This window comes from Macaca mulatta, chromosome X (genome assembly GCF_049350105.2).
Source record: "Macaca mulatta isolate MMU2019108-1 chromosome X, T2T-MMU8v2.0, whole genome shotgun sequence".
NCBI classification, from domain to species: domain Eukaryota; kingdom Metazoa; phylum Chordata; class Mammalia; order Primates; family Cercopithecidae; genus Macaca; species Macaca mulatta.
This window is the reverse complement of record NC_133426.1, coordinates 50,198,025-50,224,953: the sequence shown is the minus strand read 5'-3', so window position 1 is coordinate 50,224,953 and position 26,929 is coordinate 50,198,025. Positions and strand designations below refer to the sequence as shown.

At 43.2% G+C, this 26,929-nt stretch overlaps 1 protein-coding gene across 1 annotated transcript in view; it reads left to right on the top strand.

Annotated features, from left to right (window-relative positions):
- Positions 1-26,613, top strand: part of DGKK (diacylglycerol kinase kappa) — a 194,286-nt gene extending 167,673 nt beyond the window's left edge. The window contains exons 14-28 of the mRNA XM_028841913.2: positions 452-551; positions 1,528-1,756; positions 3,306-3,410; positions 3,866-3,962; positions 5,530-5,637; positions 11,437-11,533; positions 11,780-11,887; positions 12,827-12,940; positions 13,286-13,420; positions 14,596-14,756; positions 15,348-15,489; positions 16,463-16,549; positions 20,068-20,178; positions 21,374-21,497; positions 22,979-26,613. Coding sequence (XP_028697746.1) covers positions 452-551; positions 1,528-1,756; positions 3,306-3,410; positions 3,866-3,962; positions 5,530-5,637; positions 11,437-11,533; positions 11,780-11,887; positions 12,827-12,940; positions 13,286-13,420; positions 14,596-14,756; positions 15,348-15,489; positions 16,463-16,549; positions 20,068-20,178; positions 21,374-21,497; positions 22,979-23,058 — 1,798 coding nt within the window. The 3' untranslated portion in view covers positions 23,059-26,613. The remainder of the gene's footprint in view (positions 1-451; positions 552-1,527; positions 1,757-3,305; positions 3,411-3,865; positions 3,963-5,529; positions 5,638-11,436; positions 11,534-11,779; positions 11,888-12,826; positions 12,941-13,285; positions 13,421-14,595; positions 14,757-15,347; positions 15,490-16,462; positions 16,550-20,067; positions 20,179-21,373; positions 21,498-22,978) is intronic.
- The last annotated feature ends 316 nt before the right edge of the window (positions 26,614-26,929 follow it).

The following is a 26,929-nucleotide window of genomic DNA, read 5'->3' as shown; positions in this document are numbered from 1 at the left end:
AGGGGGCTCCTGCCCAGTCGACTACACTCTCCTTTGAGAAAAACTTCCCACAGGGAGAGTCCTCCCAATATAATCATTTGTACTAAATTAGCTGGGCCCTTGAAACATAGCTGATTGACCCTGGGTGAAAACCTGACCCAAGTTGGACCAAGTGAATTCTCTTTTCTGGAAATTCAGAATTTAGTACTAAGAAATGCTGGTCAAGCTTTCTTAGGTACTTGACTTGGGAAGTGGTATGAAACTGGACTAAAGTAGGGATGGAACATATTTCACAATATGTACAGAAAAAAAGCAGAGAGAAAAAGGCTGGGAGGAGAGGGTGAGAGAGAGAGGACAGATCAGGAAAGAGAGAGAGAGGAGCAGGAGGAAGATGGGGATTGATGACGTAAGAGAGAAGGGCTCTGGGCCTCATGGTTCACGTAACATTGTGCCATCTATCTTATCTTTCTAGATTCCTGTGTTCAGCCGTGGAAGATTTTGTGATTGATATTGTAAAGGCCTGGGGTCAGATAAAACAGAACAATACAGCAATAGTGTCTGTGATTTTGAAAGTAAGTTTCCATTCCTTTTGTCTTACACTCTTTGTGGAGCAGCCAGGGGCCCCTTTTTAATAAAAAACAAACATGCCTCTCACTGGGAATTGTAAAAGAAAGGAAAGGAGGAGCAGCTATTAAGCCTCCCTGATGAGGAAGGTCCAACCTCATTGAACTTCCGTCTTTTGCTAAATGAAGGATGGCCCTCTACATGCATACACACATACCATGTACATGCCAAACATCTGCCCACAACTAGACACAAGTGTACATCAAGCAGGTATGTGCATGGCTGTACACCAGAACGTGCTTGAAAGTATGTACATACGAATACACACTACAAATACATTCACATTCACCCCTCTAACAACAATAGCCAACATGTATATATATAACACTTACTCTGTGTCGAGGACTGTTCTGTTTTTAATGTATTAATGTATTCAATCCTCACAACTACCCTAGAATATGGAGGCACAAAGCAGTTAAGAAACTTGCCTCAGATCACAGACTATTAAGTGATGGAGCTAAGAATCAAGGCCTTAAATCATGCAGCAGATGTAGGTCCCCAAACCTACACACATACAAAGACACACACCCACCAAGCACCTAAGCAGGGGCACATGCATATCCAGAGGAGCATGCACATAAAAATCCAGAAATGTTTGTCTTTCCTCAAGTTTGCATGTTACACATTGTTTTATAGGCCAGTTTGACACAAGAAAGACTCAGCTATATACACTGATGCATGGGGCCACTCTGAAACAAATGATATGGGTTTGATCTCCTAACACACTTTGGTTATCTCATCACATCTACCCACCTACTTCTTTCTCTAAGTACTTCATCTTCCCAAATGTGGTTTTCTATGCTCAGCATTTATGGACAACTCTTACCCCTCTCTATCCTTCCCCATATCACCACCACTCCTCGTTCTGTCCTCTCAAGCATGGGTCCTTCATAACAAAGACCTGTCTCCTTCCTTTCTATCTAGAGTGACTTAATGTATGATAAGCTCAGTGTCCTGATCGATGTCCTGGCTGAGGAGGCAGCAGCTACTTCTGCTGAGAAAAGTGCTACAGTATATGCAGACAGCAGCAAGGCAGATAGGAAGCCCTTCGTTCTTCAAATAGACCACATAGCCAAGTGCAAGTTGGAGCTGGCCACAAAGGCCCAGAATCTCCAGAAATCCTTGAAACTCATCATATTCCAAGTTGAACAAGGTAAGGTGGCCAGGGTTGTAGTGACTGAGGTAGGGGAAAGAAAAAGTTCCAGAGGATGACTTACTGGTCTCACTGACTCCAGGTTTGCTATCTGACTCTGCTACAAAAAGTTGTCTAGATTCTGCATTCATATTGCATACGAAGTCAATATTCAGACTACTGATTTGAAAAACCTCAGTCCTGCTAAGCTGCCCCTTTGCCTCCTCCTATCTCCCAGACAGTCAACTCCTGCTACTCATTTTTGGAAACCAACACTCATCCTATACAATTATATTAATAGATGCTAAGTGGCCTGGTTCAAAGCTCTATCAGCTTCCACCACCAGCCATAAGACTTTTTTCCTCCTGCTCCTGTTTCTTTCCAACCACTGAGCCTATGACTATTTTAGAAAGAAAATGGTGTTCATCTCTGTATGTGTTGTACAGTATTAATCAGGCACAAGGGCCCTGAGAGTGGTCCTGACAGTTCTGGCATAATTGCCATTGCCCAGAGCTCACAACAGTCTGCAAATTTCCCAACTCAGAATGAAAACTCTTCAACTCCCTCAGTTTCTTCATTGAATGTTTTGCTGACCACTTCTTTCCCACAATACTTTGAGAAACAGATCAGAAGGTGGTATAAGACTGAGTGTGTTCTAACTAAGCTATTGGAACTGAGCAGAAGTCCTATGCAGCAAGGAAGTCCGTTTGGCTGGCCCTTGACTTTTAGTCATGGTGCCTTGCCCTGCCTTGGTACCTTCAGGTACAACCTCAGCCAAGTTTCCTAGAAAGAAAGAAAATCTCCCTTCTGCACAGTGGAAGGATTAAACAGTCAATTTGCCTCTATTTCTATAATTAGTTTCCAAGCAGTGGGGATCAGATTAAACTGATGTAGCCATAACTGTCACAACCAACCCTCAGTCTGCTCCATCGGCATATATGTTAGATTTAGAGGTGTAGCTTGTGGCTATGAGATAATAAAAGACCTCCCTGGTAGGGGTAGAGATTGAGCCTATGAGCTTTGACACAGGCTGAGACTAAGCATCTCAGCTATACAACATATAGGCTGGTGAAAGGAAAGAGACTTCCCAAATGTTCCAGATGTGGAGTGAGACATTCGAGTGAAAGAGTGGCACAGTCCTAGAGGCTCAATTATAGACAGAAGCCATGTAAGTGAATCAACTAATAGAATGGAGGTAGAAGAGCAGAGGGTTTCCCATGCTGATACCCCAATCCACAGCCACAAACTTCTAGTCACAACCACATGTACTGGGTGACAGAAAAAAAGGAGTAACCAGTAAAACAAAGAAAGCTCAGGCATGAATATGAAAAAACAGCAACACTGTAAGTAAGCTGAGACTACAAACAGTATCATGGAGGAGACGTGATGGTCAAATGGGAGTCTCCATCATCTACCCATTAACTAAACAAAATAGATGCTCAATAAATGTTCAATAAGTGTAATTAATCTTTCTTTCCTTCCATCTTCTCTCCCTCTTTCTTTCCTCCCTCCTTCCTCCCTCCCTTCCTCCTTTCTTTTTTGCTTTCCTTCCTCCCACTTTTCTCTATAGTTCTGGATGAGGAAAGCAGACAGACAATATCTGTTAAGAACTTTAGTTCAACTTTCTTCCTGGAAGATGACCCAGAAGATATTAACCAGACAAGCCCACGACGCCGTAAGGATCTTTCTGTCTTCTTCCCTTATTCTAGCCTTCGTCACTGTTGTTTAGTTCCCAAAGAATAAGTATGTATTTTTTTATGCGTCCTCTTTTAGCCATACTCCTGCAGCAGTTACCCCTCCCTCTTTCCCAGAAACTCACACTATAAGATCCCATGCCAATGTCCAGAGTAATGACCTCATTAGGAACACTGAAGAGGTTGGCCTGATGAAATCCAAGATTTGAAGCTGTTTTCACTGCCAGCAAGCAAGCAGCCCAGCTTTATTCTCTTCTCAGTGGAAGTCCCTATCCATCCAAGAGGATCCCTCTTTGGAATGAGAACCCTTAATATTATCTAGGAGAAAGTCATTGAGCTTGACCTTGCCTCCACAGAGAAAATGGGGTGAAATACAAGTGAGGGGAAGGGCTTTTTTGTTTGTATCCGACACCCAAGTGATGTCTGTTGTGTCTAGGTTCTCGTCGTGGCACTTTGTCTGCTATATCTTCTCTCAAAAGTGAGGACCTAGACAACCTTAACTTGGATCACTTATATTTTACACCTGAATCTATGTAAGTATTTAACTCTATCCCTGTTTAATGGCTTCTTTCTTTCTCTTGTTAAGAGCACAATCTCAGGATATCCATAATCAAATCCTTTCTCTTACTTACTAGCTGTGTCACCTACACAAGTGACTAAACCAGTGTGATCCTCAGTTTTCTCATATGTAAAATGAAGACCATTGTAGAACTTGCATCATGGGTTTGCCGTATTTATTACATTTATATGTGAAAAGTACTTGCACTGAGTAGTGCTTGGCACCCATAATTAAGTGTTATATGCATTTGCAGTTATTATTGGTATTATTATAAACAATTAATAAATGTTAGTTGTTGTTATTACAGAGGACTTGCTGTTTTTCACTGTTGCCCTTAACAATAAAAGGTTGAAGATACTAAAAACTAAATGGTCATTAGTTAGGGGACTAGGCAACAAATCTAAGGACATCTGTCTCACCAGTTCTCACTCTTTAGAATATCCCCAGCAGCCAAGTTCTGCCACATTTACTCATTCTGAGTTCCATTAAGAAGATCAGCTTGGACATTAGTTAGAGAATCTCCAATCTCTGGACTGTGGCTGAGGGAGGCAAATCTCATGTGAGAGATGTAGGGTCAGTATAGTAATGAATAAAAAAGTAATCTAAGATTAAACAGCTCAACTGTATCCATTTTAATTTCTCAAAAGGACACAGTTAGCAATTATTTATGTCTTCTTAAATAATTTATTTAAGAAAACAATTTTTATTCCTGTCTCCAACCCGCATTCTTGCCCCCACACTTCACCATTGGCTCAAATTTATGTCTGAGCTCTCATGGATCTACCTAATGAATTTTGATCAATAGTGCACTGGCAAGTGTTTAACAACCTGCTCTCTTGCGGGAGAAAGCCCTGATTCATTTATGGTGTAAACCCTTCCACCATGGCCTATTTAAATTACTGATACAATGCCATTGAATCCGGAGTTGGAAAGAGCTATGCATAATCAGTTTACATGAGCTGGTGCCAACTGGCTATGGCACACCACTGGTTTTGATGTTGGCACCCTAGATGGACACAGGAAACTTGACAATTGGCTTTTTGTTATGGACATATCTACCCTCTTTTATCAGTCTTTCCTCCCAAATGTGTGGTCACTTTGCCCTTTGATGTCAGACATCACTGAGAGCAGTTGTGCAGACTTAACTGTCATGGCATGCTTGTGTCTAGGATATTCAAAAGTTCTTTATAGGAATAAGCCAATGACTGTATTTCCCTTAATACTGCATATGAAGAAAATAGGAACCACTCATATATGAGGCCTCCAAAGATGACTAAAATCATGAATGCTGCTTCTTTATTATGAGTTCCAATCCCACTGAAGCTTCCCAACTGGCTAGGCACTCCCTCTTACAGCTAATCAGCTAGTTGTTCACACAAAAGGATATCTACATGTGCCTCTCAAAAATGTTATAGTTAGTGCCCAGTGTGGAGGGGGCCTTCCCTCAATGGTTTTCCATCATGCAGATTCATCTTCATGCCCAATGATAGCGGCACTTCTTTCTTGCACCAATGTCTGTCCTCTTCTTTGATTAATTTCAGACGCTTCAAAGAAAAATGTGTCATGAACAACTACTTCGGAATTGGACTGGATGCTAAAATTTCTCTGGACTTCAACACCAGAAGAGATGAACACCCGGGGCAATACAAGTAAGGAAAAGAAACTCCCATCCCTACATGCAAACACACTATCACAATATACATACGTATTCCTACATTCTCTACCTCTCAGACAAGCAACAGAAAGAAAGGGACCCATTGGAAGTAAAATGCATTTGTCCCAAGACTAGTCTAGCAGAACAGTGTGTGCCAAATGTTGGATAACTGCACTGGCATCCTAAGCTTGGAGCTGCCTTCAAATCCAGACCTGTGGATTTCTGTGTAAACACAGCTACCTGTGTTACTGTTACTGAGAATAGATTATGTTGACCCAATTTAGCAAATTGCCCATCTTTGTTCTGTCTGTGAGAGTTTAACCAGGTTTCAGTAGTGGCTTCAGATCTGTTTTCACTAGACAAAGTTGCAAAGTATCAAATATCCCTCTATTTGTTATTGGTGTTCCTAACCTGGTTCCCCTGGACCCGTTAATTGTACCCTATCCAGTGTTGGCCTGCATGGCACCTTCTCGCACTTTCATACTTCAGACAAGACCTAAGTCAGTCTCAGAGTTCTTGTGGTACATTGAAGCTATAAGTAAAAAGCATGATACCCCACCCCACCCTTGCCACTGACACTAGAGCCTCTTTCTCAAAGCAGGCCTGGGCTGAGAAACAAGAACTTTGTCAGATATGTGATCTGCAAATATTTTTTCCCAGTCTGTTGCTGGTCTTTTCATTTTCTTAGTGGTATCTTTGAAGTACAAAAGTATTGAATTCTAAGGCAGTCCAATTGATCAGTTTTTTCTTTATGGACCATGCTTTTGGTGCCATCTGTAAGAAATCTTTGCCTAACCCAAGATCTTAAAAATTTGCTCCAAAGTTTTCTTCTAAAGTTTGGATTGTTTTAACTCTTATTAATACATTTAAGTGTATGATCTACTTGGAGTTCATTTTTATGTATAGTGTGAGGGTCTAAGGTATGAGTCTAAGTTTATCTTTTTGCCTGTGGATATCTAATTATCTCACCACCATTTTTATTTATTTATTTTTTTCTTTTTATTTTTCTGGAGACGGAGTCTCGCTCTGTCGCCCAGGCTGGAGTGCAGTGGCATGATCTCGGCTCACTGCAACCTCTGCCTCCTGGGTTCAAGCAATTCTCCTGCCTCAGCCTCCCAGGTAGCTGGGATTACAGGTGCATGATACCATGCCTGACTAAGTTTTTGTAATTTAGTAGAGACGGGGATTTCACCATTTTGTCCAGGCTGGTCTCAAACTCCTGAGGTCAGGCAATCCACCCACCTCGGCTTCCCAAAGTGCTAGGATTACAGGTGTGAGTCACCGCACCCGGACCTAGCACCATTTTTTAAAAAATACTTTAAGTTCTAGGGTACATGTGCACAATGTGCAGGTTTGTTACATATGTATACATGTGCCATGCTGGTGTGCTGCACCCATTAACTCGTCATTTACATTAGGTGTATCTCCTAATGCTATCCCTTTTTCCTCCCCTCAGCCCACGACAGACTCTGGTGTGTGATGTTCCCCTTCCTGCATCCAAGTGTTCACATTGTTCAATTCCCACCTATGAGTGAGAATATGCAGTGTTTGGTTTTTTGTCCTTGCGATAGTTTGCTGAGAATGATGGTTTCCGGCTTCATCCATGTCCCTACAAAGGACACAAACTCATCCTTTTTTATGGCTGCATAGTATTCCATGGTGTATATGTGCCACATTTTCTTAATCCAGTCTATCATTGATGGACATTTGGGTTGGTTCCAAGTCTTTGCTATTGTGAATAGTGCCGCAATAAACATACATGTGCATGTGTCTTTATAGCAGCATAATTTATAATCCTCTGGGTATATACCCAGTAATGGGATGGCTAGGTCAAATGGTATTTCTATTTCTAGATCCTTGAGGAATCGCCACACTGTCTTCCATGATGGTTGAACTAGTTTACAGTCCCACCAACAGTGTAAAAGTGTTCCTATTTCTCTACATCCTCTCCAGCACCTGTTGTTTCCAGACTTTTTAATGATCGCCATTCTAACTGGTGTGAGGTGGTATCTCATTGTGGTTTTGATTTGCATTTCTCTGATGGCCAGTGATGATGAGCATTTTTTCATGTGTCTGTTGGCTGCATAAATGTCTTCTTTTGAGAAGTGTCTGTTCATATCCTTCACCCACTTTTTGATGGGGTTGCTTTTTTCTTGTAAATTTGTTTGAGTTCTTTGTAGATTCTGGATATTAGCCCTTTGTCAGACGAGTAGATTGAAAAAAATTTCTCCCATTCTGTAGGTTGCCTGTTCACTCTGATGGTAGTTTCTTTTGCTGTGCAGAAGCTCTTTAGTTTAATTAGATCCCATTAGTAAATTTTGGCTTTTGTTGCCATTGCTTTTGGTGTTTTAGACATGAAGTCCTTGCCCATGCCTATGTCCTGAATGGTATTGCCTAGGTTTTCTTCTAGGGTTTTTATGGTTTTAGGTCTACCATTTAAGTCTTTAATCCATCTTGAATTAATTTTTGTATAAGGTGTAAGGAAGGGATCCAGTTTCAGCTTCTACATATGGCTAGCCAGTTTTCCCAGCACCATTTATTAAATAGGGAATCCTTTCCCCATTTCTTGTTTTTGTCAGGTTTGTCAAAGATCAGATGGTTGTAGATGTGTGGTATTATTTCTGAGGGCTCTGTTCTGTTCCATTAGTCTATATCTCTGTTTTGGTACCAGTACCATGCTGTTTTGGTTACTGTGGCCTTGTAGTATAGTTTGAAGTCAGGTAGCATGATGCCTCCAGCTTTGTTCTTTTGGCTTAGGATTGTCTTGGCAATGTGGGCTCTTTTTTGGTTCCATATGAACTTTAAGGTAGTTTTTCCAATTCTGTAAAGAAAATCATTGGTAGCTTGATGGGGATGGCATTGAATCTATAAATTACCTTGGGCAGTATGGTCATTTTCATGATATTGATTCTTCCTATCCATGAGCATGGAATGTTCTTCCATTTGTTTGTGTCCTCTTTTATTTTGTTGAGCAGTGGTTTGTAGTTCTCCCTGAAGAGGTCCTTACATCCTTTGTAAGTTGGATTCCTAGGTATTTTATTCTCTTTGAAGCAGTTGTGAATGGGAGTTCACTCATGATTTGGCTCTCTGTTTGTCTGTTATTGGTGTATAAGAATGCTTGTGATTTTTGCACATTGATTTTGTATCCTGAGACTTTGCTGAAGTTGCTTATCCACTTAAGGAGATTTGGGGCTGAGACGATGGGGTTTTCTAAATATACAATCATGTCATCTGCAAACAGGGACAATTTGACTTCCTCTTTTCCTAATCGAATACTCTTTATTTCTTTCTCCTGCTTGATTTCCCTGGCCAGAAATTCCAGGACTATGTTGAATAGGAGTGGTGAGAGAGGGCATCCCTGTCTTGTGCCAGTTTTCAAAGGGAATGCTTCCAGTTTTTGCGCATTCACTATGATATTGGCTGTGGCTTTGTCATAAATAGCTCTTATTATTTTGAGATATGTCCCATCAATACCGAATTTATTGAGAGTTTTTAGCATGAAGGTCTGTTGAATTTTGTCAAAGGCCTTTTCTGCATCTATTGAGATGATCATGTGGTTTTTGTCTTTGGTTCTGTTTATATGCTGGATTACGTTTATTGATTTGCGTATGTTGAACCAGCCTTGCATCCCAAAGATGAAACCCACTTGATCATGGTGGATAAGCTTTTTGTTGTGCTGCTGGATTCGGTTTGCCAGTATTTTATTGAGGATTTTTGCATCGATGTTCATCAGGGATATTGGTCTAAAATTATCTTTTTATGTTGTGTCTCTGCCAGGCTTTGGTATCAGGGTGATGTTGGCCTCATAAAATGAGTTAGGGAGGATTTCCTCTTTTTCTATTGATTGGAATGATTTCAGAAGGAATGGTACCAGCTCTTCCTTGTACCTCTCATAGAATATGGCTGTGAATCTGTCTGGTCCTGGACTTTTTTTGGTTGCTAGACTATTAATTATTGCCTCAATTTCAGAGCCTGTTATTGGTCTATTCAGGGATTCAACTTCTTCCTGGTTTAGTCTTGGGAGGGTGTATGTGTCCAGGAATTTATCCATTTCTTCTAGATTTTCTAGTTTATTTGCATAGAGGTGTTTATAGTATTCTCTGATGGTAGTTTGTATTTCTGTGGGATCGGTGGTGATATCCCCTTTATCATTTTGTATTGCATCTGTTTGATTCTTCTCTCTTTTCTTCTTTATTAGTTTTGCTAGCAGTCTATCAATTTTGTTGATTATTTCAAAAAACTAGCTCCTGGATTCATTGATTTATTGAAGGGTTTTTTGTGTCTCTATCTCCTTCAGTTCTACTCTCATCTTAGTTATTTCTTGCCTTCTGCTAGCTTTTGAATGTGTTTGTTCTTGCTTCTCCAGTTCTTTTAATTGTGATGTTAGGGTGTCAATTTTAGATCTTTCCTGCTTTCTCTTGTGGGCGTTTAGTGCTGTAAATTTCCCTCTACACACTGCTGTAAATATGTCCCAGAGATTGTGGTATGTTGTGTCTTTGTTCTCATTGGTTTCAAACAACATCTTTATTTCTGCCTTCATTTCGTTATGTACCTGGTAGTCATTCAGGAGCAGGTTGTTCAGTTTCCATTTAGTTGAGCGGTTTTGAGTGAGTTTCTTAATCCTGAGTTCTAGTTTGATTGCACTGTGGTCTAAGAGACAGTTTGTTATAATTTCTGTTCTTTTACATTCCTAGCACCATGTTTTAAAACAGCTTTCCTTTCCCCAATGAATCGTGTTGGCACCTTTGTCAAAAATCAGTTGACCACAAATGCAAGGGTTTATTTTTGGACTCTCACTTCTGTTCTATTTATTTATGTGTCTATCCTTTGCAAGTACCACACTATCTTGGTAACTGTAGCTTTACAGTAATTTTTGAAATTGGGAGATGAAAGTCCCCGACTTTATTCTTTTTTTCAGAGTTGGTTTGTTCTAGGTATTGTGCATTTTCATATACCTAAACTCCTATTTTTGTAGATGAGAACATCAAAGTGCCCAGAGAACGAATGGTTTAAACAGTGTCTCAATAATTTTGTGCTAGCCTTCTGATATTTCAAAACTCATTCCATGTGATGATGGCTCATTTCTGTGGCTCTACTTTACAAACTCAAAGTAAACTATATCCAGCCTTTCTAGTGATCGTAAGCACCCCACCTATTTCTATCAGAGATCCCACAGTCAGCAAGATCCTGTCCTCCCTACCTCCACCTCAAGTCACCTGATATCCTTTCCTGTCTCTTATTTTTCTCCACTGGCTGTTCCTCTAAAATCTCCCTACTAAGCTTAGATCTGTTCCATGGCATTGAATTAAGCATTTGGTACATGGATCTGGTGTTTGGAAAAGTACTTCACTTTGCCAGAAAAGTTGCTACTTCAAAAACATTGCACTCTAAAAGTCACATGTTTCAAATGAAATTGTTTCCAAGCAGCTGAAATCTCCTGGAGTAGCACAACTGTGGTAGCTGGTGTGTAGCAGCCAGTTATGCTCATAGCTTTTTATGAGCATTGATGTCTGAATATAGCCTGTTTCTTCCAAGTCTGGACCAATATTGGTAGCAAGGAGAAATGGAAAATTTATCTGTTGATAGGATACTGAGGCTTCAAAGGGGCCCAGGAACACATTTCTGTGTTTGCATGGGATACCAGTTACATTAACTGCTGTCCAGTTACCATTTAGCATGACTCCTCTCTCTAAGAAGGCATTTGAGAAATAAGATAGTTTTCCTTCCTGTCTTTCTCCACCTTTTATCTATATATCATTCACCGTCTGCTTTCTTAATGCTTACCTCCCTGTAGTAGCCGCCTTAAGAACAAGATGTGGTATGGCCTTCTGGGAACCAAGGAACTTTTGCAGCGCTCTTACAGGAAACTGGAAGAACGAGTGCATTTGGAGGTTAGTGGAAAAGGGGGTAGTCTTTCCTGGGTATGGAGAAAGGAAATCTCACGGCCTTGGGAATACCCTATATGCTGGTTCTTCCTGAGCTTTAACTCTGTGATCCTCACAGCTCATGGGAGGAGGGCATAAAGATAGATTTCCATGTAATGGAAGAGAAGACAGAGCCCTTTCCCCATCTCTATAAATGTTCCTTCATGTTGCTATCTAAAGATCCAGCTAATGAGAGCTACTCTTTTCTTTCAGTGTGATGGAGAAACCATCTCCTTGCCAAACCTGCAAGGCATCGTAGTGCTCAACATTACCAGCTATGCCGGAGGTATCAACTTCTGGGGAAGCAACACAGCAACCACGGTTAGTATGGAACAAGGAATTGGGAGGGAGAAAGGCATGATCCCACTAAGGTCTCTCAGAAGGAAGCATTGTGCTAACTGAAGTGAAAAATGGACAATGGGAGAAGAGGCTGAAAACCTTTATTAGCAGCAGCTGTATGATCAGTTTTTTAGGCAATTACCATCCAAGAGCAGAAAATTCAACTGAAGACCTCAGGATAAGGTCAACTCTTAGGTGTTGCCTGAGCTTTGGATTTTCCATTCCTCAGGTCTGACAGATCCTTTAAAGGCTCTCTAGACCATGCTTTTTTTTTTTTTTTTTTTTTTTTTTTTTTTTTAGACGGAGCCTCGCTCTGTCATCCAGGCTGGAGTGGCATGATCTCAGCTCATTGCAACCTCCACCTCCCAGGTTCAAGTGATTCTCCTGCCTCAGCTTCCCAAGTAGCTGGGATTACCGGCACCAGCCACCATGCCCAGCTAACTTTTGTATTTTTAGTAGAGACAGGGTTTCGCCATGGTGGCCAGGCTGGTCGACCTTGAACTTTTGGCCTCAGGTGATCCACCTGCCTCGGCCTCCCAAAGTGCTAGGATTACAGGTGTGAGCCACTGCACCCGGCCAAGGCCATGCTCTTTTCTCCAAGGAATTCTGCCAGTAAAATCTCCTGGGAAGCTGACCACGACCGCTTTACTCTGAGTTTACCCAAGAAGGTCATAAGGCCAATAAGACTGGCCTCGGGGGTTTATGATGCTGGATTGGACAAGGAGGGAACTGGCTAAGAGTTCAGTATCCTTTTCCCAGATTGGCTTCCTGACCTCATATTTTTCCCTTTTAATAATGAAGTGTTTCCTCTCTTCATGAGCTAGAAAAATTCTCACCAGGAGCCTTTAAACATGCCTTCTTGTTATAGACAGGGTGGGATTTCCCAAGGGTGGGAGATGTGACACAGTTCTTCCACTTCAGGAATATGAGGCTCCTGCAATCGATGATGGGAAGCTGGAGGTGGTGGCAATATTTGGCTCTGTGCAGATGGCAATGTCCCGTATCGTCAACCTGCATCATCATCGCATTGCCCAGGTAGGCAGGAGCTGGGTGGGCACCACGAAGGCGCTGAGTTTTTTGGCTGCTACCCAGGATGTGAGATAGTCCCAGGAATTAACTGGGTATAAGAATGCCAGGGTGGAGTGAGCAGGTTATCTGGTGGGCAGTAAAGTGCTGACTGAGGTTGGAGGCAGAGGTGGCAGAAGCCAATGGAGCAAAAAGCCCGTAAGAAACAGGCGTTTCTTCCTGGGATGATCTGATTCACATCCTTTCCAGTCCTGCTTCAGATACACATTCAAGGCCATAACTATGAGATTATCAGATAGAGTTATAGCAGTTGCTTCATTTTTATCTCCCATTCTTCCTCATTTTCTCTGGCAGTGCCATGAGGTGATGATAACCATTGATGGTGAAGAAGGTATCCCAGTGCAGGTGGATGGGGAGGCCTGGATTCAGAGACCAGGCCTTATCAAGATTAGATACAAGAATTCTGCTCAGATGCTGACAAGAGATCGGGTAAGGGGGAAAAACTTGTCTTGGGCTCCTATACTGCCTCATCCATAGTCACTTGAGTACTGAATATTTCCACTCAAGCAGAATTCCTCAAAGGGAGGTCTGTGTGCCTCTGGCATCAGAGTCACTTGAGGTGCTGGTTATAAATGCATTCTTGGGCTCCACACCAGACCCACTGAACCACATAGGGGTGCCTAGTTTCCAGGAACCCAAATTTGCCAACAAGCTCCTCAAGACATTCTGATATATACCGACATTTACAAACACTGTCCAAGAGAGTGAGACAAGGAGCTTCCTCCTCTGGTTTTGGACAAGGTTATCCTCCTCTCTCCACTGCAAAGAGAGCTAAAGGCGTCAGATGATTATGGAAAAATCTCCTTCAGCAACAGATTCTGCATTGAATATGGTCTTTAGGTATCTCTAAGGTTCCTTAAAATGCTGCATTCATAAATGTCATCCACTTCAGCTAAACTTTCTAAAGCTTTTAAAGGAGCTATTATTGATCACATATTCAATGCTTGGAGATTATCTTGCACTCTAACCTGTGAAAAGTCCATAGAAACAGCAATAGAGAAGGGAAGAGAAGTCCAGTTTATAAACTGCCTATTCTGTGCTAAGCATTTACGTTTCTCTCGCGTAGGTTCTCTCCACAATCCTACGAGGTGGATACACTTACTCACATTTTACAGATGAGGAAAATGAGAACCAGAGAGGTTAAATAATTTGCTAATGGTCACAAAACCAGTAAATGACAGAAACACGATTCAAAATTCAATTAAATATGTCTGGCTCTAAACTGCATCACCACATATTGCCTACATTTGGCAAAGAAGGGAGCAGGAAAGGTGCTCCACTCTCTTGTCAGTCGTGATGCCTTCATATGGGAGCTTCTAGGAAGCAGACATGTGTCTGATCCAAGCCTGGTGTCCCAAAACCCAGCATACTCAGAACAACAAAAACTAAAAGGGCATAGTCCAGAAGAGATGGAATAAAATGATGGATACTTGTATAGGTATATAGATGGGTATGACAGAGGGAATGGACAGGGGACCCTCCTTCCCCTTTACCCACTGCACCCACATACCCATTGCCCACAAATTTCAGGCTCACAGACAGATCCGTCATGTGCCCTAGTAGCTACAGCAATCATTAGGATATGCCACTGTATTCATCTCCAGGACTTTGAGAACTCAATGAAAATGTGGGAGTACAAGCATACTGAAATTCAAGCTGCCCCTCAACCCCAACTGGATTCCCAGGACTCTCAAGAGAACCTCTCTGATGAGGAGTATGCCCAGATGCAGCACTTAGCTCGGCTTGCAGAAAACCTCATCAGCAAGTAAGTGGACTGGCCTAGATACAGGGCTGAGAATCCTGAGAAGGTATAGGGAGAAGAAGCCAGTTTGTGTCTATTGGCTACTAGGGAGCCTGGCCTTGGAGAGGAATTTAGCTTAGAGCTCTAAAAATTGAGTAGGACCCTCACAATCCAGGCAGGAAATATTCTTTGTGCTCAGCAATAAGCCAGTTTAGACATCTCTCATTAAACCAGGGATGAATTTGGATCTTTTGATGCTGCTCCAAACCCAACAGAACTAAGACTGTTTACCCTTGCCCTTAAATATCAGGAGGGCCTTGGAGTTCCTAGAGTCGGCTGCCCTCCTCTGTTCTAGCCTTCTACCTTCTCCAAGTTCCCAGTATCTAAATTCAGGTGAGACAAGGATGGGTAAAGGTAAATACCTAGAGAAGAGTAGAAACATTTGCTAGCATAGGTGGTTACCTACAGAAGAGCAGAAATAACAGGAGGGAGTCATGAGTCCAAGTCAGGTATCCAGGGCTTTTACTTCTACCCTTACCCAAACCCTCACCAGTGCCCCAGGCCAGAAGTCCTTCAGAAATCCCGGCTCATCTATTTGTCCTTGCTTTATTACAGACTTAATGACCTGAGCAAGGTCCACCAGCATGTGTCTGTCCTCATGGATTCTGTGAATGCCAGCGCTGACATCCTGAATGATATATTTTATGGCCAAGACAGTGGCAATGAGATGGGTGCAGCTTCCTGTATTCCCATTGAAGTAAGTGGAAAAGGAGTGAATTAAGGAAAGACGTCAAACCAGATAGGAAAGAGGATGAAAGGGAAGGAAGCGGAGCCAGAGGCTGGATGGAGAAACTGGGCAAATATGGCAGGAAACTGATGGATAGAGTGGACGGGAAGGCAGGCATTCCTTGACTTGTTATAGATCCAAGGTGGCTGCTGAAAACCACAGCAGATTTCATCAGCCTGAGAGCTAGCCCTCTTCCCTGATTGCCGTCCATCCCACCAGCCTCAAGGGAGAAATGGACAATGAATGACAAGAAACTTGTACTTGGGCCTTCCTTATCCCAAGTAGATCTCTGCATAATCTGATAAGGGGATACCTGTTTTTGGAACTAGAACTTCTGGGTGCCTTGGTTTTCCTCTTGAGGGAAAGGTCCATATAAGGCAGGACACTTAATGTTAAATGTGTCACCCCATGGCTTTGTCCACTGCCAGAATTGTTAACTGATGCTTTTAAAAAGTAACTTTAGTGCTAGGCAAAAGATATAATTGTGTCAGGGCCTGATTACAGTTGCAGGAGGCCTGCAACTCAAGTCCTGAAGTTGCAAGAAGAGAGATGGTAGGCCCTAATTCCACCTGCCCTGGAATGATGGTTTTGGCCTAGGGATAACAAGTGGCCTTAAATTTACCCTCTGGTTTGCATATTTCCTATTTTCCTATACCCACTGCAATCAATCAGTGATGCCAAAGCCAAACCATGCTCTGCCACTTCACATAGTACTACACAACTACTGTACCAGCAGTTGTCAACTGGCACTGGTTCTGATTGGTTGGTGCTCATGCTGTACTAGTTGTGCTATATTTTGAATAATGCTTTTTCACCTATAGCCACATCCTACTAGCTTGCTTCTACATTCCCACGGAGAAGCCAGGAGAAGCCAGCTGCATGCTTACTAACCAACAACTCCCCTGTCTTTGTCTTTTTCTCTCCTTTTCTGTTCTTCTCTCAGACTCTAAGCAGAAATGATGCTGTAGATGTTACATTTAGTCTTAAAGGGCTCTACGATGACACCACAGCTTTCCTGGATGAAAAGCTGGTGAGTGCAGGGGGTTGGAGCATGGGAGGGCAAAGTATTCTATCTGAACATGATCATGGTCTTGTGCTTGGTCCAAGGGCACTGGAGACCCGTGGGAGCATTTTGGCCAGGTGCTTGCCTGGAATTCCCTACTGTGTCACCTAGGATTGTTGTTGATTATATGACTTCATGGGTTATGCTAATCCATAGGGACTACCATACTCTTGACTACCACTCTCTTGAGAGAAAGCCTCAACCTCTCCTTTGGTAAATGTCTTGTGGGTTCAGACCAGGCCAATAAAAAGTAGAGTGTTATCATACTTGATACAGCTCCAGTAGAAAAAAGTGAGCTCTTTTGAACTGCTCTGTGCCTCCTAAGTTTCTATATGCCTCTTTCACCCTATGAGAAGGTGGTGTGGAATAGTGGGAAAATTGGGAGATTCCTGGGTTCAAATCTCAAATCTGTCACTTACTAGCTATTAATATATTAGTTTCCTAAGGCTGCCATAACAAAGTATCAAGAACTAGGTGTCCTCAAACAACAGAAATGTATTTCTCACAATTCTGGAAGCTAAGAAGTCCAAAATCAAGTTGTCAGCAGGGCCATCCTCTCTCTAAAACATGTAAGGGGTCCTTTGCCTCTTTCTAGCTTCCAGTGGTTTTCTGACAAGCTTTGGTGTTCCTTGGATTGTAGATGCATCACTTCAATCCTCTATCTTCACATGATGTTCTCTCTGTGTTTCTCTGTCTTCACAAGGCCATCTTCTTATAAGGACACGGTCACATTGGATTGGGGCCTACCCTATCCAATATGATCTCAACAACTAATTGCATCTGCAATGACCCTATTTCCAAACAAGGTCGCATTCTGATGTACTGGGGATTAGGTCTTCAACGTATCATTCCTGGAGGGACACAATTCAACCTATAACACTAGCTGTGCGACTTCACCTCTCTGGATCCTAGTTTCCATATCTACAAGATAGGAATTACAATCCTTACCTCTCCAGGGTGTTGTATATTGGTACCTATCAGCGCCTAGCACATACTAGCAGCTTCATAGATGGTACATTTTATTACTGCCAGGGAGAACAGACTGAGGCTCCATTTTTGAGCTACAAGGCTAGTTGCATGTTTCTCAGAATGCAAAACCCATAGGCATACTTGGTGAGTGTGCTCTGATGAGGTGACTAATTATGATCATCCCACTTTAGGGTTGGCTGGTAAGGCCCTGAGGCAGGTGCTGTGCTTGCCTCTCATCTAATTAAGGTTTATTTGAAGAGGGGCTTCTGAGTTGATATTGCAAGAAGTGTATCTATTTCCTCGTTTCATTTGCTCATCTAACTGGCACACTGCACAGGAGGCAGAGTGGCTAAGGCAATCAGGTCAGGCTGTCCCAACATCTGAGCCCCAAGCTAGTCTTTCAGCCTCAGACAACATCAACAGAAGTACCTTCTATATATAGGCAGAGCTCAATGGCCTTGCCTGTTTGGGCAGCAGGAAATGGGTGAGTTTGGTCTCTTGTCACCATTCAGACTTTCCTGAGACTCATGACCTGAAAATTGGTTCATACCAACCAACAACCCAACTTGAGCACATACCACACTTGAGAAGTCTCCCACCTCATAGGGCCTGGTGAGAACTTCAACACACATACACATCCACACATCCAAATGTGGCCAAGAAGCAGGCAGCAGCTAAGAATGACCATGTATTGGCCGGGCGCGGTGGCTCAAGCCTGTAATCCCAGCACTTTGGGAGGCCGAGACGGGCGGATCACGAGGTCAGGAGATCGAGACCATCCTGGCTAACACGGTGAAACCCCGTCTCTACTAAAAAATACAAAAAACTAGCTGGGCGCGGTGGCGGGCATCTGTAGTCCCAGCTACTCCGGAGGCTGAGGCAGGAGAATGGCGTGAACCCGGGAGGCGGAGCTTGCAGTGAGCTGAGATCGGGCCACTGCACTCCAGCCTGGGCGGCAGAGCGAGACTCCGCCTCAAAAAAAAAAAAAAAAAAAAAGAGAGAAAAAAAAAAAAAAAAAAAAGAATGACCATGTATCTCCAGAAAGGCTGTCCTAGAAGTGAGATGGAGATACAGCTTGTTTCATTTGGGTGTTATTCCTCCCCTTGAAGAAGGAGGGCAGTAAGGAGCTCAGAGTTAGCAAAGGGAAGTAAATTGATGACGAAGTGAATCCCTCCCAGTAATTCCCACTTCCCTTACTTGGCACACACATGTCCCGTCCATCTAGGGCAATCTTTGTTCCAGAGGTGCATAATCTTGGAAATTGTTTTCTTAAGTTACTAGTTGAAAAGCAAAAATCATTATTTGTCTGCACTGACTTGTTCCTCCCTCAGTATCCCATCGTCACTGACCATAACCTCCTACCCTGTACTCCTCTCATTCACATGCCACTCATTTGTGACAGCCAGCAAGGCTCGACCTATGGCTGGAGCAGCAAGTGGCCCGTGCACAGCAAAAAGCCACATAAGTGCTAGATTGAAAGTAAAGTGCATGCCGGGGAGTAGAGGTGAGGCCAGGTTAGGTGGGCTGTAAGCATGTGAGGGCTGGAGATATCTGTGCCCACCTGTTCTCCCAGCTCACTACTTACTGGATTGTGAACTATCTCACCTGTGTTGATGTTCTAGAACTTGATTCTTCTGAGTCGAAGATGGTCCCAAAAGAATCCATTTTAAGTCTTTCATGGACTGTACAGAGTTCATCTTGTGGGCGCTGGGGGTTACTAGGGAGCACTTAAATTTGCTTCCTAAACCTTCTAGAACTCATTTCTTAATTAGTAAGAGTGATAGCTGGGGGCTAAAGCACGGCCAAGGGAGACAGACCCTCTTTTCCAGGAGGAGAAAGTTGAGCTAGCCTCTCTGTAGCTCTCTCCTTGCTTCACAAAACAACCTTTAAATTACAGTAAGCATGTAATAAAGATTCCCTCAGCATCTGGCCTCCCCATATGTCTTTGCTAAGACAGTGTTGTATAGAGGGTAGGTTATATAGTTAAACAGACCTGGATTCTGTCTAGCTGTGTGATCTTGAGCACCAGACTTCTTGGAATCTGTTTTCTCACCCGTGGAATGAGAACAATAGTACCTTGTAAGGTATTGTAAGGCTACCAGGAAGATGGGACAAAATTGTGTATGTACAGTGCTTGGCACACAGTATATGCTCAAAACTAGGTAGCTTTTACTTAGGGGAACACTGGGATGTCTCCAGGGACTTCAGGTCAACAGTAGGACCCTTGTCCTGGACCCTAAGCTGTAGGGGTGAAGCTCATTGTTAATTGATACTAATCAAAAGGCCTCTCTGCTTGCAAAACTGTAAGCATGCCCCGCCCCAAGGAAAGCCCCATCATTTGGTTGTTTTCTGGATATTCCTGTTGAGAAAGAAGAGAGCTGGCTATGGGCCAAAGGGATGCGAGTTGGCACCTTGTGGTCTCTTGGTCACTAGCAGGGACTGGGAGTAGGGGAGAGTGTAAGAGTCTACAAAAGTGCTAGGCATTGGACACTCACTCTTTTTCCTGTCTGTACCAGCTGAGAAGTGCTGAGGATGAGACGGCACTACAAAGCGCCCTGGATGCCATGAATAAGGAGTTCAAAAAACTATCTGAGATTGACTGGATGAATTCAATCTTTGTTCCAGAGGTGCGTAATCTTGGAAATTGGGAAATAAAGGGAAAGAGGGATTCTTCCTTAGTGCCCTCCCTTCCAGTGTGGGCCAGGACATGGTGACTGTAGTACAGGGTGTCCAGTGCTGGCTTCCAACTGAAGGTTACTGGAGTGTCCTCCCTGCCCACCTCCCCCTAATCTCTTCATCATAAATAGATAGGGTAAGGCAGAAAACATGTAGAAAGATTAGGCAGCTGTGGAAAAATAACCAGAAAGAAGACTCATTCTGTAACAAGAGATGATCAAGAAAGAATAAGCAAGATAGGTTTTTTCATGTGTTGTTTTCCTGGCTGCAAATTCCCCCTCCCTGCTCAGCACCTGCTGCCAGGACTGAACTTCATCTAGTTCATACTAGTATGGCCATGCCAGTTGTTCACAGCCAATATCTGTTCTAAATGGTTGGTGCCCAGGCCATACTGGTGGTTAAATCTTCCAAATATTACCTCTCCCTGCTGCTTTCCATCCCCCATCCCTCCCACTCTGGGTTTTCTGGCAACAAAGTTAATCTCAAAATTGTAATTTACTGAGACCAGTAGTAAAACAAGCACACTTTAGCAGGCCTGAGCTGGAATTACGGAGCCTGCATGATGTGCACAGCAGAGAGCCCACATTCATAATTAAGAGTTATGTTTAGAGAACCCTCTTTGCATTCCAGACAGGGAAGCAGCTGGGCTGGCAGGCAAGGGTCTTCCCTATAAGAAGGTATTTGGCCAAGGGCAAGTAAGGGCTCACCAAACTATATGCCTGAAGGAAGAGGTGTTTTTTCCTAATTCATGCAGAGATTCCATGTGAGCTAGCAGTGGTGCTAGCAATCTCATCCTTCTAATCCCTAGCCACATGAGCTCAGGTGAAATATTTAACCTCTCCAAGCTTCTGCTTCCTCATCTCTGATACAGGGATGTTAATAACCACTTTGCGAGGTTGCTTTGAGAGTTGTATGAGAGCATTTATTAATGCTAGCAAGGCACCTGGCATCAAGTAGCCTCTTAGTAAGGATCAATTGCTTTCCTAGGGCATGCGACCGGTGATGGGGGTGTTTCTCATACCTGGATAGAGAGCAGATCTCCCTGTTCTCTGCAGCCATTCTTGTTTACCACTTTTCCAGGACTCTAGCAATTATCTTTGAATATTAGGCAACTAACATTTTGACCTTCCTCTTGTGGTTTCTCAGGAAAAATCTTCGGACACTGACAGTAGAAGTCTCAGGCTGAAAATTAAGTTCCCCAAATTGGGAAAGAAAAAGCTAGAAGAGGAACACAAGCCTAAATCAGGCCAGGGTGCCCAGAGTTTTATTGGTAAGTCTCCCCTACAGGCAGAGGGATCATAAAGACTTCCCCCAACAGCCTGGCTACCTCCCAGGAACTTAAAGCCCCCATTAGAAATGTTTGTGGGAATGGTGATGATGAAGGGGGAGGCCATCTGGGAGTCAGCAGTAAGTGATACCAAGCCATATCTTGGACAAGGTGAGAGAAAGTGGTAAGGGAAGAACCTGTGTGCTCTCCATGACATATACAGAAAACAAAAATGCTAACAGGCAGTGATTTTTCTGCCTGATTCACTCTTAAGAGTCAGGAACAGGTTCCGTGACCTATCTAAACACTTTTGTTCCTGTTATAGTAAGTGGTAGAAAAGCAACATATCTGTATGTTTTATTGTTTGAATTTTGGTTCCATTTCTTCTTTCTTCAGAATTGGCCTTAAAGACTATTGACATATCAGTGGGATTCAAAAGGTTCTCTTAGAGTTTTCAGTTGTGCCAATTCTGATGTCCATGGTGGCCCCTCCTAAATTTTGGTCCTAGACAACCCGGAAGCTTGAGAGATGTAGTAATAGTGGACATGGAAAAAAAGGAACAGGCTCACACCTGTAATCCCAACACTTTGGAAGGCCGAGGCAGGCCGACCGTTTGAGCCCAGGAGTTCAAGACCAGCCTGGGCAACATGGTGGGACCCCGTCTCTACAAAAAATAAAAAAATAATAGGGCATGGTGGTGTGCGTTTGTAGTACTAGCTACTTGGGAGGCTGAGGTGGGAGGATTGCTTGAGCCTGGGAGGCTGAGGCTGCAGTGAGCTGTCATCGTGCTGCTGCTCTTCAGCCTGGGCAACAAAGTGAGACCTCATCTTGAAAGAAAGAGGAAGGAGGGAGGGAGGGAGGAAGGGAGGGAGGGAGGGAGGGAGGAAGGGAGGGAGGGAGGGAGGGAGGAAGGAAGGAAGGAAGGAAGGAAGGAAGGAAGGAAGGAAGGAAGGAAGGAAGGAAGGACGGAAGGAAGGAAGGAAGGGGAATAAGAGAGAAAGAATAAAGAAAGGAAGGAAGGAGAAAGAAAGGGAGAGAAACGAAAGAAAGAAGGAAAGAAAGAAAAAAGAAAAGAAAAAAAGAAAGGGACAGAGGGTAGCAGTTTGTTTTCAAGGAACTAAGAGTTTGCATGAATGCTAAGAGAGAGAATCTCTTGAATCAAGCTGTATTTTCTCAGGTATGGTCCAACTGGTTGATTCCTTAAGAGTCTGTCAATTGGGAGACTGGTGTTTGCAAATATTTCTAAAGACGCTGATGGAGTCGATATCAGTTCCATAGATTATCAGGTTCTGAAAATTCATCCCATTTGTCTTTAGCTCACATGGTTTTAGCTGGTTTTCTCTGATGATTCAGAGATGGTTAGTAAAATGGGAACAAACCAGTCTATCTTCTAACAGACTTTTTGCTCTCTTTTGGGTCCACATACTTAGGCATCTGGCAGTGTGCTAACCTCATTATTTCTATACCATTTTTTTCCTCTGAAGGAAGTCTGTGGCACCGCAGACATTGTGAAGATGAAGCAAAGGGCGATGATCCTCTAACACCATCAAGATCTCAACTGTAGCCCTTGAAAGCTGGAAGAACTCACAACATTGAGAATTCTACTTAAAAAACTCTCAAAACCTCAATACAGGCTAGACTAAATCATTTCAGAACAAACATGAGCACCACCGAGAAAGACCCTCCAATTCTTTTCACTAATGCATTTTCCTGGACTTAATCTGGTCTCCTTAGAGGTTTACATTTCCTCATTGGCCAAAGGTTCTTGTTCTGAGTTGTCTTGTTCAGTTCTTCTTCTCTTTGTGCATCTTGAGCAACTATAATGTTTATTGGGATAAGCGCTTTATGAATGGCCTGGGATCTATAAAGGATTCAAGGGAGTTCACCTCTTCAGGGAGTTTTGGAATAGTTTTCTCTGACCAGCAGAGAAACTATCAATGCTAAGGAATGAATGAAAAGACACACAGACTCCCAGGGAGATGAAGAGAAGGGGGCAGGCAGGACAGCCAGACTTGGTTGTGTGTCTCTCCGAATCCCTGCCAACTGCAACTTGCACCTTCAGATCTCTTCTAGCTGGCTCATTAAAATGAGAACTAGATCCTGGGGGCTTGTCCACTTTCCTGTTAAGATGACCATGTGAAACCTCTTCTTGTAGATGTGGTAACTTCTCTCTCTCTCTCTCTCTCTCTCTCTCTCTCTTTCTGCAAACCCTTTGTGTTTTTCCATGTGTGCTTCTATGTCTGCATATGTCCAGGTGGTGCTCTGGTGGCTGGGTGGGCTCATTGGTTGGAACTCACCCTTCATGGCAACCATACAGGCTCCCTTCCTGCTGCCTTGATCCTAGCCTGCATGCCTCCATGGAGTGTTTGCCTGCATTCTTGCTGGAATTTTTAACTAAATGTTTTGCCGCTGTGCTGCAGTATAGATTATGTATAGAGACATAAAGATATATATATATACACACACACACACACATATATTTTTAAGAACTGAAAATACAACTCGACCTCTAAGTGACCCTATAATTTATTGTGCTAATCCAGGAATCCCTTCCCACTCCCCCTTACTCTACATAACACATACACCTCTACCAACTGCCCTACTTCTTGGTGGAGCTTCTAAATCTTTTGGTGCATTTTCAGCGTCTTAGAGGTGGCTGGGATCTATGGCCCAGCTGATTCTGATGCCCCCTTAAAATTCTGAGCCAGGCCATGGAAAGGGGAACAAAAACACCAATGCCCTAAAGAAGGGGTTTAAGCTGGCATGCTGCCTTTTTTTGCTCTATTTGTCCTAGACTCTTCATCAGCAACTGTGCCCTTCCCCAATAAAAAGACTGTATGGAGCAACCAGGCCTTGAGCTCTGTGACTTAGATGCCTGAACTAGGGACTGCCTGACAATTAAGTCACAGCCTAGGCCCTTCCCCACAAGCTCCATCTTGGCCTCATCTTCTGGACAGGCTGTTGGGTCAGTCCTCAAGTCACCTTCAAATCTCCCATCTTGCCCTTTTCCCTTGAGTACAGAGGGGCATTGAAGTGATGAGAAAAAACATGGGCCTGGAGAAATGAAGGCTAGAAGCCTCTGCTTTCCTGTGGTTCCTCTTGCAAATTTCTCACGAAAACAAACTATTCCTAAATCGCTCCAAATTCTAATTCACATTTTTCAAAAAGCCTTCTCCCAGTCAGGCTAATCTAATCAAACCCCAGTGCCCAGAGAGGTTCTCTCTGGTCAGCCTTGCATCTTCACCCCACCCTTGACTCATACCTTTAGTTAAGCGTCCCTTCCCACTTATCAAGAGAAAACTGGCCTCTCCCTACTTCTCAAACTTAGTGTGCTCAATTACCTGATTCAGTCCAACGGCTGGTTCATTGAGGTGCACAATCCAGATTCCAAGCACTGGTTCTCAACTCTGGAACTCCACCAGCCTAACCCACTTAAACCAGCCACCTGTGCTCCACCTCCGCAGGGGTGAGGAGAAAAATATTAACAAGGGGATAGTCCCCAAATGTCTGATTGCTGTGCCAAACTAAGTCCTAGCTCTACAACTAGAGAAGAAAGTCAATGGAAAAAGATGACAGAAAACATTTAAAACTTATTTAAGCATCAGAATGTGTTAGCTTATTGTACATATTTGAGTAGTGAGTGTGCTGTTGCTGTGTCTTTGGCTTTCTCTGTTATTAGTCTTTCTTCCCAGGAGGAGGTATTAGATGAAATCAGCAAACTCACCATTGTAGCCCGACTTGGCTCCTCCATGGCTGCATGTGTTAACACCTGCACACACACTCACAGAGTGGGAACCAAGTTGCATTTTCTTCAGAAGAGCTTTTGCTGAAGGGGAAAATTTCCAAATGAGCAAAATTTAGGACAACAGAAGGAAGTCCTGGGAGAAGGTAGCTTTATCTTGGCAGTGACTAAGCAAGGCAGTGTCTTGTAATTATTTTTATCACTGATGATAGTAAACTGTAATAAGACTCCATCTCTTGTGCTTACTTTGCTGCAATAGTTAGGTCTTTGTGCACAGTGATGCTGCTGTTGCTCTGTTGTACCATGTGGATTCCCTTTCACCCACCCTGTCCTCCCACTCTGAGTCAGAATGATATTGAATGAAACGTATTTGGGGCTAGAGTCAGCTCATGGAGCAGAGTTGATAGATGACAAGGCCCAGGAGCAGGTGTGGCTTGCTCAATCCCTCAGTTACCTCCTAAATTGCTAAGTTACCAGTAGTTTCCCAAAAAGGAAGATAGCTTGCCAAGCACCTGTTATTGCATATGCTCACTTGGAAACAAAGCAAGAAGTGATCCCTCTCTCAAGGGAGTTGTCTTAGCCCTGGGAGTCTGAGCTCCTTTAAGGACTTTGTTAACTGCTTGCAGTAATTAATACAGTTGCTTGGGTGGTGGGACCAAACACCAAATATTCATCTCAATTATGTTAGACATCATTAAGACCCAAAGCTCCAGGGTTTGGTTGTATCTTTGGTAGCACTTTCTGATGAATTGATTGGGTAGGCAATTCCTGGCCAGAAGGATAGTGGGGAAGAAAAGGCCAATATATTTGAACTGCCACCAACTGCTTCTGGTGTCATTACTATAGGAGGTAAACAGTTATGGGTCCCGTTCTCCAGAAAGGCCCTGTGCTGTGTGCATAAGGGCAGGGTAAGAATAAGAAAGAGACTTTTTACCTTAATAAAACTGGGCCAGAAGAAACAGTCAGGGTCAACGTCATCTTCCCTCAGGACACGAATGGAAGAATTTTTGTTTCACGAGAGGTGGAAAATAATACCAAAGCAACCAAACCCATTAGCACCATTCCATCCCATATGAGACCTTGCTTGGGTATATGGTTTATGGAATTGCATTTGTCTATTTGTCAGCTAATCTGTAATCCATTGTTGTTTTCTGCTCTGTGCTTTTTATTTCCTCACAGGCCCCTGCAAATAAGCAGCAGGGCCAGGGGCTGGTTGGGGGAGGAAGCTGGGGTAGTTACAGGGTAACAGGAAAAAGCAGGAAAAAAAAAAAAAGGTCCACAAAGTGTGCCTATTCCTCTCCCCCCGCCAAATGGAACACCAGTCCTCAAAGTTAATAAAGTATTGCTTCTTGAAATATTTTAATAAATGGATAAACATAATCAGTGCCAGTGCCTCATCATTTACCTCAGCATAAGGGGAGTTGGATGGTGGTGGAAATGGGGGGCAGGTGGGCTTGGGTGGTCATCCAAGCTCTAAACAAGCCACATGCGGGGCACGATGGCAGGTGAGGGAGGACAGCGGCAGCACAAACCAAGAATCTCCATCAGGGATGATCATGATATGAAAGGGGTTGCCAAGAAGAATTCTAAAACTTAGCTGCGACTCTGGATGATTCTGTGGGGAAATACATGCCACTGTAATTGTTTCAGGAGCTAATTCTCTGCAGGATACAAATCTCAGTGGAATGCATTA